The sequence below is a fragment of the Delphinapterus leucas genome, chromosome 1 (assembly GCF_059928025.1).
Source record: "Delphinapterus leucas isolate spDelLeu-1000000601 "Yukka" chromosome 1, BTC_Dleu_Yukka2, whole genome shotgun sequence".
NCBI lineage: Eukaryota > Metazoa > Chordata > Mammalia > Artiodactyla > Monodontidae > Delphinapterus > Delphinapterus leucas.
This window is the reverse complement of record NC_143129.1, coordinates 151,770,244-151,782,962: the sequence shown is the minus strand read 5'-3', so window position 1 is coordinate 151,782,962 and position 12,719 is coordinate 151,770,244. Positions and strand designations below refer to the sequence as shown.

At 51.0% G+C, this 12,719-nt stretch overlaps 1 protein-coding gene across 1 annotated transcript; it reads left to right on the top strand.

Moving 5' to 3' along the window:
- Positions 1 to 2,015: 2,015 nt before the first annotated feature.
- On the top strand, positions 2,016 to 10,849 carry LOC149750760 (cytochrome P450 4A11-like). Its single transcript, XM_089923212.1, is given in 11 exon segments — positions 2,016 to 3,679; positions 5,038 to 5,180; positions 5,556 to 5,630; positions 5,862 to 5,940; positions 6,377 to 6,483; positions 6,566 to 6,771; positions 6,852 to 6,966; positions 6,969 to 6,990; positions 7,882 to 7,946; positions 8,083 to 8,159; positions 10,544 to 10,849. Coding segments are annotated over 11 exon segments (1,275 nt in total). The 5' UTR covers positions 2,016 to 3,462; the 3' UTR covers positions 10,713 to 10,849.
- Positions 10,850 to 12,719: the final 1,870 nt, after the last annotated feature.

Sequence of the window (12,719 nt, the reverse complement as noted above, 5' to 3'; positions counted from 1 at the left end):
GGCGCAGTGGTTGAGAGTCCACCTGCCGATGCAGGGGACACAGGTTCGTGTCCCGGTCTGGGAAGATCCCACATGCCGCGGAGTGGCTGGGCTCATGAGCCACCGTTGAGCCTGCGCGTCTGGAGCCTGTGCTCCGCAACGGGAGAGGCCACAACAGTGAGAGGCCCACTTATCACAAAAAAAAAAAAAAAAAGTGAGGCTCAATCCCTCTGAACCATGTTCTAGGAACACAGGGATGACATATATGAAAAGGAAGCTTGTCAACACGGTGCCCCGCAAGTAGAACGTTGAGTTGAAACCTCATAATAGAGGCACCCAGGGAGGCTTGGGAACACTGGGGAAGGAAACCTTGGGGTCAGCAGGTTTGGCTTTAGATGCAGCTCACCTGGGCATATCCTTTAATATGTGTTGCCTCATTCTTCAGTGAGATGGATCAAGTAATGATCCCTCCCTTATACATGTTTGTCTTGAGCATTACAGAAGTCTATGAAAATGTTTTATATGCCATGGAGTTAATCCCTGAACATTTATCAAGCATGAACTATGTGTAAACTTATAATGGCAATTCTGAGTGAGAAACAAACAAGGAGACAGAATCCGATCTTAGGCCAAGTTCTGGAGAGATATCAAGAATCTGGATCAGAGCCCAGCTCATCAGAGCTAATCTTTGATCTCTGCGGATAATTTCTGAACCACCTCTCCATGCCTGTCCAAACATTCACCCCCACCCCAAGCAGTTGACCTTAAAACAAGGTTTTTTTATTTTGTTACTCTCGTTATAGTTCCAAAGGAACAGAAACAGCAACAACCACTGAAAAGGATAGAGAGATTCCCATGTGTCCATCCTCACTGACTGGGGGGAGCAAGGTTAGCCCTGTGATCTCTGACCCTGACTACATGAAGGTGGTCCTGGTGAGATCAGGTAGAGCAAAACCCACATCCCAGCTGGAGCAAATCTTCCCTCTTGGGTACATGCCCCTGGGTCTGTGAAATTCCGGAAGAGACTGGCACTTCAGCCATTAATACCTGACCCTCTACCAGCCATTCTTACAGCCCACAAGCCAGCCTAAGAGAGTCAGGGATGGGAGGCAAGTGGGAGGTGGCTTGAGACGGACTGTCAGCTGACAAGCATCAGGACGGGAAGGCAGCCCATAGTATTATTATTATTAAAAGAATTATTATGATTAAAGTATTAATGATAGTAGCAAGAACACTTTTTTAAATAAGTTATTTATTTTTGGCTGCTTTGGGTCTTCATTTCTGCACGTGGGCTTTCTCTAGTTGAGGTGAGCAGGGGCTACTCTTTGTTGTGGTGCACGGGCTTCTCGTTGCAGTGGCTTCTCTGTTGCGGAGCACAGGCTCTAGGAACGCAAGCTTCAGTAGTTGTGGCACGCAGACTCAGAAGTTCTGGCTCACAGGATCTAGAGCGCAGGCTCAGTAGTTGTGGCACACAGGCTTAGTTGCTCCATGGCATGTGGGATCTTCCTGGACCAAAGCTTGAACCCGTGTCCCCTGCATTGGCAGGCAGATTCTTTTCTTTTTTTTTTTTTTTTTTCGGTACACGGGCCTCTCACTGTTGTGGCCTCTCCCGTTGCGGAGCACAGGCTCCGGACGCGCAGGCTCAGCGGCCATGGCTCACGGGCCCAGCTGCTTCGCAGCATGTGGGATCTTCCCAGACCGGGGCACGAACCCGTGTCCCTTGCATCAGCAGGCAGACTCTCAACCACTGCACCACCAGGGAAGTCTTACAGGCGGATTCTTAACCACTGTGCCACTAGGGAAGTCCCAACAATGCTTTAAAGTGTTTTTTCAGGTCTAAAGAAGAAGAGGTAACAAGAACTCTTATTAACATGAACTCTTCTTATTAAAGTGTCAGATGTGGACAAAGGATTAATCTCCAAAATTATAAGCAGCTCAATATCAAAAAAACAAACAACCCCATCCAAAAATGGGTAGAAGACCTAAATAGACATTTCTCCAAAGAAGATATACAGATTGCCAACAAACACATGAAAGAATGCTCAACATCACTAATTATTAGAGAAATGCAAATCAAAACTACAATGCGATATCATCCCACACCGGTCAGAACAGCCATCATCAAAGAATCTACAAACAATAAATGCTGGAGAGGGTGTAGAGAAAAGGGAACCCTCAATACACTGTTGGTGGGAATGTAAATTGATACAGCCACTATGGAGAACAGTATGGAGGTTCCTTAAAAAACTAAAAATAGAACTACCATATGACCCAGCAATCCCACTACTGGGCATATACCCTGAGAAAACCATAATTCAAAAAGAGTCATGCACCACAATGTTCATTGCAGCTCTATTTACAATAGCCAGGACATGGAAGCAACATAAGTGTCCGTCTGATGAATGGATAAAGAAGATGTGGCGCATATATACAATGGAATATTACTCAGCCATAAAACGAAACGAAATTGAGTTATTCGCAGTGAGGTGGATGGACCTAGAGTCTGTCATACAGAGTGAAGTAAGTCAGAAAGAGAAAAACAAATACCATAGGCTAACACATATATATGGAATCTAAAAAAACAAAAAAATGGTCATGAAGAACCTAGGGGCAAGACAGGAATAAAGATGCAGACCTACTAGAGAATGGACTTGAGGACACGGGGAGGGGGAAGGGAAAGCTGGGACAAAGTGAGAGAGTGGCATGGACATATACACACTACCAAACGTAAAACAGATAGCTAGTGGGAAGCAGCCGCATAGCACAGGGAGATCATCTCGGTGCTTTGTGACCACCTAGAGGGGTGGGATAGGGAGGGTGGGAGGGAGTGAGACGCAAGAGGGAAGAGATATGGGGGTATATGTATATGTATAACTGATTCACTTTGTTATAAAGCAGAAGCTAACACACCATTGTAAAGCAATTATACTCCAATAAAGACGTTAAATAAAAAATAAATAAAGTGTCAGATGTGTTCTATGCAACATACATTTATTACCTCATTTAATCATTAAAGTAGCCCTATAAGTTACACCATATTATTCTGCATATACCGGAAAGGAGATTATATTTCATGACCTATCATTATGGACAAAACTTCTGAGGTAAATGTCTTGTTTTTCTCATTTTTTCTGCACAATGAATAATTAATAATGACTAGCCAAAGTAAGAAATTATTAAATGTTTTCAGAGTGTGACTATATTTCAAACACATATTAGTTTTCTATAATATATTTTTAAATGTTTATTGGAGTATAGCTGATTTACAATGTTCTGTTAGTTTCAGGTATACTGTACAGTGATTCAGATTCTTTTCCCTTATAGGTTATTACAAAATATTGAGTATAGTTCCTTGTGTTATACACTAGGTCCTTGTTCCCCCAACTCTTTTTCAAACTTTATCTCAAACTCTCACTTCTTAATGGAGCAGTCATTTTGGAAATTCACATTCCTGAACTGTATTGGCCTTTCCTACCTTTGCCCATGGTGTGTCTTTTCCTGACACCCTTGGTTCCTCCCAAGTTGTGCCCAGTCGTCCCTCTGATCCAGGCTCCCCGACCCACACACACACCCATCTGTGGCCCAGGGAAAGGTTTGCTCGTGTTGGAGGGGCAGACGTGGTTCCAGCACCGGCGGATGCTGACCCCAGCCTTCCACTATGACATCCTGAAGCCCTACGTGGGTCTCATGGCCGGCTCTGATGCTGGTGAGTCCATCTCTCTCTCACCTGCACAGCTCACAGCAAGGTCAATCCACAGTCCACTGTCAGACAGATACATCCCTCAGACACCCATCAGACGCAGCTCCCCAGGATCACGCGCTCAATCCCACAGAGAGGCGCATCACACGTTAGAAGTGCATATATGCGATGCCAAGTGCTCAGACACCCCTGTACAGCCAGGCCCTGTTGCCTCTTGCAGACACATAGACACATTATCACACACCCTGTGTGACTCATACACCTCAACACACATGTGCTACTGCTATATGGAGATAAGAATTTGGACACACTCATTGGCATACATATGCACATATTTGGACACATTGAGACATACCTGACAGATGTACACAGGCATGCATTTATACACTCGTGATATGCATGTCCAAATATACTGACTTGGCAACTCTTAGAAAGAAGTTTCCTTTTCAAATTGGTATAAATAAATCCCTCTTCCTTTGATGGAAAGTCCTTCTAAGATATTTCCAAAGGCAGAGTCCCAGGTCTTGACTATGAGACAGGGCTCCCCGTAAAATGGATTGGACAGAAGAGTAACCACCTTGGATTTACAATTTGTTCATTGCCAAGGGAAAGGAGGGCCATGGTGGATACAGGGTTCACATTCCCCTTGTGAGTCTTCAGCAGTGTAGGCTGGAACAATGGTCATTCTCCTTGGACAGCAGGACAATCTGAGGACATGGCCTGAGCAATGTCAGGTTAGACATGCCAGGATGGCATTCAGGTGCACTCTGGCCAGACGTCCAGGTTTCCGCATGGAATTGAGCCACTAATGGGAAGAACTGGAAACCAGGTCTACAATCTGTGTAGAGCTTTGTCCTGCCAACCCATCGCCTTCCATCAGGTTTCCGGCTTCTCACCCAGCTGGGCTCAGCTAACATTTGTTTAACAAAAGAAATTGAAGTCCCTGATGTCCCTTCCTTAGGATCCCCAGTAACATCCAGTTAGCCTTCTCTGGACTTGAGACGTTTACTCCCTAAAGTTGAACTTTGCCTGTCCAAAATGTGCAGCTCAGCTATCAACAAAAAGACTCCCCTTTGGCTCCTGAGAAACAGTGTTTTCTGGTCTGCAAAAATTGATTATCCTAATAACTAATTGCTAAAGTTCAAACCTTAGTCAAACGATAAGGGATGATGATAAATTACATAATAAAAGTTTCTGAGAAAATAGCCATCCCATTACACACTTACTTTACAGTCTTAAATAACACATCTACTTAGAAAGTGAGAAAATTTCATCCAAAGATTTAGAGAGACAGACAGACAGAGAGCCTGGCCTTGTCAGCACAGGCCTTCTGGGGGAGCAGAGCAGGGTCAATGTACCCCTCCCACTACAGGACAAATGGGAGGGGCTCATCAACCCAGACTCACATCTGGAGATCCTTGGACACGTCTCCTTGATGACCCTGGACACCATCATGAAGTGCGCTTTCAGCCACCAGGGCAGCATCCAGACAGACAGGTCAGTGACAACCCTTCAACGGCAGGGCAGGGCCCTTGTTCTCACCAGCTGGGGAGGACTTACCTGAGAGGCAGTTAGGGCAGTGTGGACGCTTATCAGCACAGAAAGCAACATTCTGCACAGAGCCATGGACCACAGTCAAATTCCACCCAGACCAACCTTGACTCAGTCACAGGTCCCTGATTCCTGCACAGGGAGAAGCCTGGCTGCTCAGGCCACTTGTAAAGGACTGAGGGTCTCCTGGGCTGTGAGGCAGAAATCACAAAGCCTCAGTGCTGCCTGTCCCCACTGACTGAGGAATCCCCACCCAGAGCCCCACTCCATCTTCAGGTCAGAGGCTCCCTCCACTCCAGTCTCCTCTGCATCCTCTCCCTTCAAGAAAATCCAGTCCTACATCCAGGCCAACAGGGACCTCAGAAATCTGACTTTTTCCCGATTAAGAAATGCTTTCCAGGGCTTCCTTTGTGGCGCAGTAGTTGAGAGTCCGCCTGCCGATGCAGGGGACACGGGTTTGTGCCCCGGTCTGGGAAGATCCCACATGCCGTGGAGCGGCTGGGCCCGTGAGCCATGGCCGCTGAGCCTGCGCGTCCAGAGCCTGTGCTCTGCAACGGGAGAGACCACAACAGTGAGCAGCCCGTGTACCGCAAAAAAAAAAAAAAGGAAAAAAAAAAGAAATGCTTTCCACCAGAACGACATCATCTACAAGCTGACTCCTGAAGGCCGCTGGAGCCACCGCGCCTGCCAGCTGGCCTATCAACACACAGGTTCTGCTCCTCCTTCTGGGCGGCTCCTCCCCTGACCTTGACCCCGCAGGCAGGGCCCAGACTCCTGCTTCCTCTTCAAGGGCTGGCACACACCCACACTGGGTACTTCCCTGGTGCAGGGGTTGGGAACCGAGACGTCAGGGTGTCAGGTGAGGTGCAGGGAGATACATGTGTCACCACGTTGCTGACGGTGGAATGAGACCCCCTCCCAGCATCATTCAGGCAGAGCCTCCGTGGGCTGTGCTATTGAGGGGATTCCCGACCTGGATCAGACGATGCTGGAGCTCTCTGCCCTGACATGTGCGCCCATTCCCACCCTCGTCCTCATCCACCTGGTACCCAAATTGGGCCTGAGGGGCAGATAGGGCTACAGTGGGTGCTGCATCTGGTTCCCCAGAGACCTCAGCTCTGCCTGGGAACCACTGTTCTGGGACAGATGGAGTGATCAAGATGAGGAAGGCTCACCTGCAGAAGGAGGGAGAGCTGGAGAAGGTGAGGAGCAAGAGGCACCTGGATTTCCTGGACATCCTCCTCTTCGCCAGAGTGAGTGTGGGCAGGAGAGGTCTGAGGCTTTGCCCAGAAGCACAGAGGAAGGGCAGACCCTGCACTCCCCCTGCCTCCGCAGATGGAGAATGGGAGCAGCTTGTCTGACAGGGAGCTCCGTGCCGAAGTGGACACGTTCATGTTCGAGGGTCACGACACCACAGCCAGTGGCATCTCCTGGACCCTCTATGCTCTGGCCTCCCACCCTGAGCATCAGCAGAGGTGCCGGGAAGAGATCCAGAGCCTCCTGGGGGATGGCGCCTCCATCACCTGGTCAGTGCCCAACAGGTGGGAGAACCTTGCCCCTCAGCAAGTGGAGAACTCCTGGTTGTCTGGCCCTGCCCACCCTCAGATGGGCTTCTTTTCAGAGACCAACTGGGCCAGATGCCCTACATCACCATGTGCATCAAGGAGGCACTGCGACTCTATCCACCAGTGCCAGTCATCGGCAGAGATCTGAGCAAACCCATCACCTTCCTTGATTTGATGGACACTCCTTACCTGCAGGTATGAACTTCACCCCACCCACTAACCTAACCAAGACCACATGGAAGGTAAAAAATACACATGTGCTTTCCAGCCCCGGGATGCTCTGTCTGATGTTTCCGCCTCAAGATAATTAATATTTCCTCTGCAGTTTTGATGTTTTGTAAAATGCCTGACCTTGAACTTGAACCAATGAGAGCTCAATAAGCAAATGCTAGTCCTTGAATGTGGTCTTCTAATGAAGCCCTAAAATTCTAATTCCTTGAGACGTGAAGGCTTAAGAGAAAAGCAGAAGTAAGCAAGGGGAGATGTGGTTCTTTCCATATGGGGTCTATGTAAACGAGGGAGCTCAGGGAGTGCACTGTCATGGGTCAGATGGTCCAGTCTCTGGGGAGCCCTCAGGTGGATGGCCGAGAGCCGCTGATGACCAGGTCTGACAGCCCTGCCATGGTTGGAGGCCACCCATTGGCTCACCTCCCAGTGGGTGTGAATCCCAGCCCTGCCACCTCCTCTCTGTGGGATCACAGACACATCCCTCAACCTCTTGGAGGCTCAGGTGCCTCATCTGCACGTGGGGATAGGAGTGCCTTCCCTGAGGGCTGCTGGGAGGATTAGATGAGTTAATGCACAGCCCCGAGGGCTCATGATGGCACCTGATAACTGTGAGCTTTCATGTGAGGCGATCCTCATACTAAGCCTCCAATTCTTTTCCTTCTCAGTCCTGGCCATGGTGACCTGCTCCTAATCTGTGCTCATGTGCTTTGTCACCTCCAGCCCACCTGTCTTGCAAGAGCACCACTTCATTCAGAGTGATGGAGGGTAGCTCTCATGGTGGCTCCTGGGCCTTTTGTGCACATTGCCCCTGTTGCCATGGGTACCATCAATCTTCTCTCTCTCCTCCCTGCCCCACAGGAATCCCACTCTCCCTCTCCTTTTATGGGCTTCACCACAACCCGAAGGTGTGGCCGAAACCAGAGGTATGATGGAGGAGGGGATGGGATGCTCTCTCCAGACCAGCACCTCCCCTGATCCCCCTCGGGGATTCTTGTCCCCTGGTGGATTTGTGCAAGGAGTTTGACCCCGCCTGCCCTGGCCCCGGTGCTCTCTCTGCAGGTGTTTGACCCATCCCGGTTTGCACCGGGTTCTGATCGACACAGCCATGCTTTCCTGCCCTTCTCAGGAGGATCCAGGTGAGGCCTTCTGTACCTGGGGCAGCTGGGTGTCACTGGTGCTACCTGATGTGTGTGACTGTCTACATTCATATGTGGTGTGTGCAGTTATGTCCCTGTATGTTGGCGTGTTGAGAAGGAGGCGTGTGTCCCCATGTACAAGAAGGCCTTCAGGGCACACCACGGAGTCCTTGACCTCCTGACTTCCACAACGACCAGCCACATTGCCATGGCCGTGGCCGCTCCAAAGTATTCCAGGGTTTTCCTTGCTTTAGGAGTATGACATTTCAGCGTTAGAATTTTCCATGAAAGGTAAACTTCAGATGTTTGGTTTCTGCAATTTTTACTGATCGTAAAAGGTGGTTTTCCCTTTTTACACATCCCTAGTCCAGCCCACTGCCTTTTCTACTTAATTCAACAGCCAGCATCTCACTCTACCAGTCGTGTTTGCATGGGTTTGGATTTCCAGCTGCCTTTCTTGTCCTGAGGGTTCAAGCCATGTATGTGATCAGTTACAGTTGCCCTTTGAAGAAAGTTACACAGCCTTGTGTGTGTTCTCTATTTCCGTAGTCGACCCCAACAAAGTCGCGACTGTGTATTAATATAAACATGACACCTTTCCTAGTTACCGTAAGTCTTTATATATAGCGGAGTCCCAGAGTCCAGAGTTTCTCATTGGTGAAAAGGAATATAATGAAGGACAACCAAGTGCTTTTGCTAAAAAAAAAACTCACTGTTTTGTATCTGACACATGCATTTGAGAAGTTCCTGGCAGGTAAAATATAAAGCACACCTGAAATTGATGTTAAGCTGGATGATACACTCCACAAAGACTGCTGTGAAAATCTTCAAAGGCTACATACAGATCCGTCCCTGAAAGACTAACTTCCATAACTTTGGCAGTACTTAGCAATACAAGATTTTTCTGGGTCTATACTTCCGTGAAGTTTTCAGTTGGTGAACCAACCTTCACAGAACAGGCTTCATGCAAACATTCTTCCAGAATTTGCTCTAGGATTTGTTTTCTGCCATGGACCTGTTCTTCCTGGTAGATACAGGCTGCACACCATGTCGCTGCCACTAGAGGACGGGGGTACCTGGCAACTCAATTCCTAGGTCAGAATTAATATTTAATTTTGCTCCAGACTTTTTTGTTTTTTTCAATTCAATTAACTTTGTTCAAATAGAAAGCTATTTATTGAGCCTGCCTCTGTGTGCCAAGTCCTGTATTACAAGATGGGAACACAGAGATGAAAGGAACTTTCCTTGCTCTAAGAGTTCACAGTCAAGAAACCACTACCGCTATTCAAGACAGACATGCGACGTTTCCATAGTGTAGTGGTCAGTACGTTTGCCTTACAAGACAGACATCATGCACTCATCCACTCTTTCACTCATTCATTCATTCACTGAGCAGACTGTGGACTGTTCCATGTTTCTGGCACTGTCTGGTCACGGGACGGTGATGTGTCCTTGAGTGAACACTAAAGCTGCTTGGGGATGTGGGAGAAAGAGGCACAGGCTGCAGAGGCGGGAGGCCAGGTGGTCACTAGACTGAGTCTTGAGCATGTGGCCGGCAGAGGCGGGGGGAGGGGGCCTCAACAGGAGCGGAGCGAGGAAGAGGGTCAGGACAGGTGCGAGGTGAGGAGCAGCCCAGAGAGCGCTGTGACGCCAGCTGAGGCCCCGTGACGTGCCCTCCCTGTGATGGAGGGCGCAGCAGGCCCCGAGCCGCCGTGGCTGCAGTAGAGGGAGGAGAGGCAAGGAGGCTGGAAAGGCCAGTGAGGAGCCCATGGGATGGGAGGAGGGGCCTTGCTGGAGTAGAATGGGAAGGCTCCAGGGACGGGTTGACTGAGGGGCTGCGGGGAGACAGGAGGCCGGAGCATTAACTGGAAGCAAGTGGTCCAGCAGGTCAAGGGGCGCTAACCCGTAGCCCCTCAAAGAAGCCTGGTTGCCATCCTGACTTCCTGACACAACCCTGTCCTGTCCTGTCTGGGGACTGGGGCCCCTGCATGTCTGCCATGGGTGGTGAGGGCCCGAGAGTTGCCCACACCCCCCTACAGTGCCCTGGCCTGGACGGAAACCAGAAGCTGCCTGTGGACGAGTGAACAAAGTACTAATTCACATTTACTGATTCACGTGACTTGACCCTGTGGCTTAGAGCGCCGACGCTCCCCAACAGGACTTGCTACTGCTGAGAGCAGAAGTAGGAGTTAGGAGCTAGTCCTGGAGAGAGGTGGCCTTTGGAAAGGTCAGGGGGAGAGGGTGGACCGAGGCTTGGGCGGCACATTCAGTGTGACCCGTAAGGAAGGGATCGGGGCTGGATCATGTGGAGGAAAGCCCTGAATGCCCTGTGCCCAGCAGGGGTTAGAAGCCTCTGCTCACTTCCTTTTCCCTCCCTGACCCAGGAACTGCATCGGGAAGCAGTTTGCCATGAATGAGATGAAGGTGGCCGTGGCCCTGACCTTACTTCGCTTTGAGCTGGCACCGGATCCCTCCAGGGTCCCTGTTCCCATTGCAAAAGTTGTGCTGAAGCCCGAGAATGGGATCCCCTTGCAGCTCAGGAAGCTCCTGTAATGCTTGTTGGAGACAAGGACGAGTTCTGAGGGCCCCTGCCTGCCATCCTGCCTCGCTGTCACTCTCTCCCGTCCTTGCCTCTGTGCCCACTTCCTGCTTCTATCTGCCCACCTGCCGGCCTACCTCATCTCCTGCCTCCTGCCCATCAGACGTTCTGCCCTCCTCCTCTCACCTTTCTCCAGGCTCCCTATCTGCTTATCTCTCCATCTGTCTCTGACCCACCTGTGCCTCTGACTGTCCACCTCAACCCTGATCGCCTGCCCTCCTCCAGTCTGTCTACTCTCTCCTTGTCTTTCGCCCCTTCTGTCTGCCTGTCTGTCCCTGAATTCACTTCCTTTTGCTGATAAAATAATTGGCCACAGCCTTAAGGACTTCGAACAACACAGAGTTATTCTCTGACAGCTCTGGAGTCCGAAGCCAGAAGTGGGTTTCCCTGGACACAGCCAAGGTGTTGGCAGGGCCCCCGGTGCAGGGATGTAGGAGAGGATTCCTCTCTTTGCCTTTTCCCATATCTAGAGCTGCAATCCTTGCATTCCTTGGCTCCTGGGCCCTCCTCCATATTCAAATCCATCAGCTTCTTCAAATGTCCCCCTGCTTCAGTCTTCACATCGCCTTCTCTTTCATAAGGCCCTCTGTGATTACACAGGCCCACTCAGATAAAACAGGCTTGTTCTCTGGCTCTGGGTATTAGGACACGGACACCCTGGACAGCCGTTACTGTAACTGCTAAGTCCTGCGTGACTACCATCGCCTTGGGCCCCTGATCACTCCCGTGTGTTACGGGTCTGCCCATTTGTCATTCACCTGGCTTCCCCTCTTTCCCACTCCCTGGATAAATTCACGATGTCATATGGAGCGTGTGTGTCTTCCCTTGCAAGGAGCTGGATGGAATGAAAGAGAGAGAGAAGGGGAGGGAAGGCAGAGGAGACGAGGAGGGGACATGACCCCTGGTCTGTGGGCCCAGAACCCCAGCAGGACAAGCGTGTCCCAGCGCCCCTGCAGCCTCACACTCTGGGGTCCCTCACGCCCCACAACCTGCCTGTCACCTGAGACTCCCATGGCAGCTGAGTCAGGAGAAAGGGCTCGTCTCCAAAGGCTCAGAGGGAAGAAACTCACCCTGGGCACCTGTCAGGGAAGGAGCCTCCCAGCTATTGTGTGGTAGCTTCCTCGCTACATCCTTAGAGGGGCCCAGCCAGAGCCCATCCTGCCCTGAGCAAAGAAGCCTTACAGACTTGGCTCAGCGCGAGGGCCTCAGGAAGCCAATCCTTCACCCCAAATGAGATTTGAGAAGAGCCCAGCTTGGCCATGTCACCAGCCCCCGGCAGCCCTTCCTCACATGCAGGGCCTGCAGGCTCCTCAGAAGCCTGAGCGGGCTGCTGTGCAGGAGGGTCTTGGAGGACCAGCTGGGCACGAGGCTTGGCTGCTGGGAGAGGATGTCAGACCTGAAGCAGAGGACCAGCCGGTGCAGCTCCCCCACAGGACAGCCCCTTGCAGTCCCTGGCGTGTCTGCCCAGCCCCTGAGCAAGGACGGGCTTCTTCAACCCTGGCACTCCTGGAGACCTCAGGGGGGCTGGTCCTCCTGACCCTGACCAGCACCAGGCCCCTTGCACTCCTCCAGCAGCCTCTCTGCACCAGCCCTGCTCTCTTGCTGCTTCTGCACACAGGTCCTCCTCCCGTCCCACCCCTGCCCTTCCTAACCCAGGGCCCCGGATGCCAGAGGAGACCCCCCTGCAGCCCTGTGCTCTGCTGTGATGCCGCCATGTGCCTCCTGAAGGGGACGTCTCCCCCCAGCCGCTGCCTGCAGCTGGAACCTTCGGCCCAGTCCCCTCCCCGTTCCTAGGTCACAGGGCTAGTTCACTCAGCTCCAAGAAGGGGCCAGGTGGACATAAATGCACTACCAAATGTAAAATAGATGGCTAGTGGGATGCAGCCACATAGCACAGGGAGGTCAGCTCGGTGCTTTGTGACCACCTAGAGGAGTGGGATACGCAGGGTGGGAGGGAGGGA